At 38.2% G+C, this 5,554-nt stretch overlaps 1 protein-coding gene across 2 annotated transcripts; it reads right to left on the reverse strand.

Annotated features, from left to right (window-relative positions):
- Positions 1-619: 619 nt before the first annotated feature.
- olfml1 (olfactomedin-like 1) lies at positions 620-5,133 on the reverse strand. Of its 2 annotated transcripts, XM_037255050.1 has the most exons (9): positions 4,902-5,132; positions 4,646-4,727; positions 3,793-3,896; positions 3,500-3,690; positions 3,264-3,367; positions 2,885-3,076; positions 1,757-1,937; positions 1,083-1,242; positions 620-951 (listed from the first exon to the last, which is right to left on the reverse strand). In XM_037255050.1, exons 3-9 carry the CDS (start codon positions 3,825-3,827, stop codon positions 795-797), a joined length of 1,020 nt encoding a protein of 339 aa, XP_037110945.1. In that variant the 5' UTR covers positions 3,828-3,896; positions 4,646-4,727; positions 4,902-5,132; the 3' UTR covers positions 620-794. The 2 variants fall into 2 exon arrangements, with proteins under 2 accessions (XP_037110945.1, XP_037110944.1); XM_037255049.1 differs by having other exon boundaries at positions 4,646-5,133.
- Between the last annotated feature and the right edge of the window lie 421 nt (positions 5,134-5,554).

Consider the following 5,554-nt stretch of genomic DNA (forward strand, 5'->3'; position numbering starts at 1 on the left):
GCAAAACTTCATGGAAGTTTTTATTTATTTAAGATGATGGATTTAAAACAACAGCAACAAAATGCACATACAAATGATATTGGATTTTCAACAAAGTTTCTATCTATTTGATTTCAAAGTCCATCCATCCATCCATTTTCTGTAATACTTGAAAAAATGAACACACAAGATGCTGACAAATGGGTGCTTCAAGGGTGTTAAATTGATTGTACATTTCAAAGTAGGATAAATCATAACAACCTATTAGTGCGGGATGATAGCATCATTGGTCAGATGAACCACCAATACAGAGAACATTATTTAATCATGTCTATCAATTATCCACTTTATGGTCTTAAGATAACAGATCCGGAAAGTATTTTATTAATTGCATTTTGTCTCCATCTAGTGGTCTAAAGGTCACATACAATACATGCACACATATATTTGTGTGTGTGTGTGCGTGTATTGTATGTGACCACTAAATTGAAATATGTCAGGTTTATTCTAGAATATGCAGGGTCTTTTACTTTCTGCTACAAACTTGAATTTCTCAAGTTTATTCAGGTTTCTATGAAGCTGGAAGCACCTCTACTAATAGTTCAAAAGTGGCTTGCTTAAATTTGAATGAAAACACACATGCCTTTTAATGCTCTTTATTATTGTGATACAACATGTAACATTTATTTGGTCTACTGTCTGCAAAGTACCAGGACAAAAGACTGTAACACGGGCTTAATGTGTGAATACTTATTGTGTGTAATAACTGGTAGGAATATGATCACTTTAGAAGAGAAAAAATGTGAAACAAACTTTTACTCGGCTGTAATTTGATCACTGGTATGTGTCTCCACTTGATATATTGTCTGGTAGCCATCATCCCAGGCGTACAGCTGTTTGTCTCCAGGGTGGTAGTGGATGCTGCTGTGGCTCGTGTAGCGTTTTGGAAAGAACACCACAGGACTCTCAGCACTTCCAGGGTCAAAGAAAAAAAAAAATTTTTAGTTGGCAAGACTTGTAAGACCACTCTGCTCAATTGTAGTACAAAACATTAGCACTCTATCTGTATGTTCATACTGTAAATTTGTGAGTTCAAGACCAACCTGTGGATGGTGTCGTGAATATCATAGAGACACTGTACAGTTGACCGCCCTCCATAGTGTGTGTTGTAGACAACGTAAAGAGTCCCACATATTATGAATGCTCCTTCAGCATCATGACTTTTACACTGTGTATCCCAGGTATACTCGGCTGCCAGGTTTCCTAGAAAAGAATATAATTGTCACCAATCATTATATTCATTTTCCTAGAAGCACTACACAGTATATATGAGGAGCACTTGTCCTAATTAGTATAAATGCATTATTTATTATTCTGGGGGAAATCACATTTGTTTATGCAAAACTGCACATTTTCCCAAATAATTGTATCCTATCGTTGACAGATCAGTCTCAGCATGAAAAACTAAGGTCTGTATAAAACTAATGACAGGGTGAGACAAACAACAGTTGGAAGGTGCGGAAGGGACTGTGAACGTCAGGATCAACTCCAGTTATCCAGGTCCCTCGGGATGAAGGCAAACACCATATAAATGGATGTCTGGATATACTTATGTGTATAATTACGAGGTGCGCCCTATAGTCTGGTGCGCCTTATAGTCCGGAAAATACGGTACATGGAAAAAGCACTGAATAATGTGAAATTCAATTTCCTGATGGGGAAAATGTTATTAATTCCAAGACACACACTTAGCAGGCACTACAAGTGTAGTATTTACCTTTATCCAGTTTAGTTACAACCAAGTTTCCACCGTATTCCGGGTCAGCATGAATGACCCAAAGACCTAGTTCATCCACAGCCATGTCCAAGTAAGTGTTGGTATTCAAGCTGTACACTGGGAGACCACCAGCATTTGGGAGAATGGTGCTGTCCACCACTGTGCCATTGGACAAGTCAACCTGAAAGAGAAATGGCAGGAGTTAAGGCTTTAAGCTACAGCAAAGGGTAGATATTAGTAGAATATTGTATTTGCTATCAAAACGCAATTTGATGATTCTGAATGTTTGTATGTATTAATGCATGATTTCTTCTTTTCAACGGAAATAGCAAAATAGGACAATTTACAGATCACCCCAAAGACAGACCCTGCGTCAAGTACTTGGTAGTCTCAAAAAATAAATTCATGTGTACCAAAGTTTGGGTGAAAAGTTTTATAATTACAGGATTTGATCATTGACTTCTATTCCATGGTCATTTTGTCTAAATCACACTCAAAATATGTCTTCTTTTTTTTTTCCATTGTTTAATTTTTTTTTTTTTTTACGTTAGACCAAAACCACTGAATGGTTGCACAAAAAAATAGTATAGCAATGCACGTTGAATCAAAACACTTCTGTTGAAGACAAAAACATTAATACTTTGAAATAAATAGTTTTCTACTTCCTCATCTCAACTGGTCTTTCTTCTATATCACCTTAACCACCAAAGAAAATATGCTTTTGTGGGATTAGAGTTTTGTATACATTTATGCCATACTATCTTTGCTGATAAGTTGTGCCTTTAAGAACTCAACTATTTGATGAGGGAATGTAAACTTTGTGGTCACTTTCAAGTCGAAAGTTTGTTTTGGAAAGTTTCATTTACTGGCCTGAAATAATACTGGATAGCAAAGAAACCAGCAAAAACAATCCTGCCCGATGAGTTCAAGTTCACTTGTAGTGCATTCAGGCTCCAGCCAAGAGCCACATTGTTATGCAATGTGTTGCAACTTGATGAATCCGGCATTACAAATTGCCAAACTATCCACTCCCTCTACAGGACCATTGCATGAATTTGGATATTTTACAATTCAACAGAAAGAACAACACATCACAATTTTGTATTAGACTGGATATACTTAATGCACCTTTAGTATCTGGTTGGGCGTGTCTGCTTTGTGGTAATAGAGGAATCCATTGTAGACTATGTGGCCTGTTCCCTGCCATGAAGAAGGCAACTTGACCACTTTTGCCGGGGGTACCGCGACTTTCTCTGAGAAGCTTTGTAGCGATGTGTACTCCAGCAGTGTGTCGTTACGGATTCCACTCAGCAGGTAGACCTTTAAGTTGGATCAGATTTGACGTAAGTGAACATTGTTGTGGTCAAACCAAACGTTTTTGTTTCATCCTTACAATAACATTGTACTATTTCATTTTGGTTAAGTCAGATCACGTCAGCCATCAAGAATTAAATGCTGAAACCAATTGCTTTTGATTCTTGTGGCCTGCAAGACGTTGCTTACATACCTTGGCTGAGCCATCAGAAGGATCCTTGAACCAGGAGCCTGCGTTATCTCCCATCTTTTTCACCATTTTGAGAGACTTGATTTGACTCAAGGCTACATTGCAATCTGGAAATAACAAAGAGCACCAAGGATATTTTTAATTGAGCTGTATTGTTGATAGACTTTTTCTTGTATTTTTCTTTGACTACATGTCCTGTTACTGTAAATACGCTTCCATCATGTACAGCCTTACCATACCATTTTCCACTTTGATTTTAGCTTTCCTCTTTATCTGGTCGAGTTCTGCTGCTTTTATCTGTTGTTCAAGCAGCGCCTCCTCCATCTCGATATCCGATTGTGCGGGCATTTTGTTTTCGAGATATTCCAGTTCTCTCTCCACTCGCTCTACACGTGCAGAGATGCTGTCCAGCTGGCTCCTCACCTCTGATCTGAAGGGGGAAATCACTTCTTATTTAATGCACTTGTAGTTCTCCATGATGTTTCTTGATACAACATCCCTCAAATAGGCAACTGTTTAGCAGTAATCATACCTCATAACATTCAAGGTGGACAGATGAGCTCTCATTTCTGAGGAGACATCGTAGGTCTTCTGAGTTATGCTCACTGTGTTTTGCTCACATTGATTCAGCCGCTCCTGACACCAGATACATTTAAAAAAAAAATAATAATAATAATACAAAACTGAGGTTAGGTAATGTTATATTAGACACACAAAAAAAGCATAATCTCTTTTAGAACACCAATTTTTACCACGCAATAAAATCATGAACTAGCCCTCAGCAAAGTGTTCCTCAAAGAGAAATGTGAAAGCTGACGCAAAAAAACCCCACATTCTTGTCTAAATTTTCTCAGCTGTACGGAGCTCTTACGGTCAAATTTCAATTTGGAATGTTAGCTAAGTATTCAGCACTTAATATTCAGTACAGATTAAAAACCCTGTAAACCTTTAAGCTTTGGAATTGTATTTGCTTGCCCCACTGTATCATCATCTTCATAAAGTAAGTCTTTATTGCTTTATTTTGTTTTTTGGGAAACACAAAAACTGATGTATTTTTTAATGATTTCATTTTAGGGGTAAAATGTTATGATCTTTTTAACTAATGATGCAACTGGTTTTAGTAGAGCTGACCAGCATCATGAGGAAATGTTTAAGGCTACAATTACCTTTTGGGAGGTTTGTTTGGATGGATGGATGGATGGATGGATGGATGGATGGATGGATGGATGGATGGTGTGTACATGTACACATGCTTGTATTGCACACACGCATGCACGCGCGCGCACACATACACACGCACGCACACACACACACACATGCGCGCGTGAACACACACATTGCACACATTATGTATGTTACACACCAAAAATATATTCCACACTTACCTCTATCTGAACCAATCTCCTCTCCAGGTACTGGAGTAAAAAGGCATCTTGGGTAGAACCCTGGCTCTTGACTGTACTCACACTTAGACAAAGAAACAGCAAAAAGACCCAAAATTCTTTGTCTAACATTATTTGCGCTCCGAGGTAAAATAGCTCAACACTGGATTTGTTACGAAGTTACAAAAAGTTGTTTTTCAATTATTCTGCAGATCCCCCACAGAATACATTTCATTGAATAGTTTCCCTGAAAAGATACACAAAAAGAAGAATCCCCAGAACTAGTTACAATAGTCTTGCTGTGTTGAAAGGTTTCTTGAGAAATGGATGCTCTTCCCACTCCTTTTCTTGCTGGGTTTAGAAAAGGCTCTGCTCTGATTTGTAGCTCCAGAACATTCTGTGTTGTTTCTCATTTAGTTGTCCAGTGGTTTTTGGATCCAGATGCACATGTGCAGTTCCAGCCCCTCAGTTCCTCTCTCCTTGGCAATCTGTGACTCCCTCCTTTGGGCTCTGCCTTTCTTGGAGTTTCTGCTTATGAGGGTATGAGCAATAAAAATAAGGAAAGGGGTGGTACACCTTAAAATAACCAAGGTAGGAAATACTGAGAAATAACCAAGAGGGTAAAACAGTGGTGAGTGTTTTACAGATATTTTTTCCATGAGACACATTCTTAGCTTTCACACAAAACAGCTGTACAGCAACTGAAAACAGCCTGATTATAGAGCGTGGGTGTCAAACTCAGACCCACGGGCCAAATCTGGCCCGCAGTGTAATGATATTCGGCCCGCCAAGTCAAATTCTGCATCGCCATTATTTCTCAAAACTAAAATTACAAATTGTCTTCACTAATAGAGATGTTACTCACAAGTTTTATTACCATTCTTCTTTTTACAATATTGAACAGTTTTTATC

This window comes from Syngnathus acus, chromosome 6, assembly GCF_901709675.1.
Source record: "Syngnathus acus chromosome 6, fSynAcu1.2, whole genome shotgun sequence".
In the NCBI taxonomy this organism is placed as follows: domain Eukaryota; kingdom Metazoa; phylum Chordata; class Actinopteri; order Syngnathiformes; family Syngnathidae; genus Syngnathus; species Syngnathus acus.

Bases quoted from the DNA above. Each gene is read 5' to 3' on its own strand.
- olfml1 (XM_037255049.1), bottom strand. From the start codon at position 4,774: ATGTTAGACAAAGAATTTTGGGTCTTTTTGCTGTTTCTTTGTCTAAGT. The intron at 1,243-1,756 runs GTAAATACTACA...ATTCTTTTCTAG, and splicing joins TGTAACTAAACTGGATAAAG to GAAACCTGGCAGCCGAGTAT. The intron at 952-1,082 runs GTTGGTCTTGAA...TGACCCTGGAAG, and splicing joins ATTCACGACACCATCCACAG to TGCTGAGAGTCCTGTGGTGT.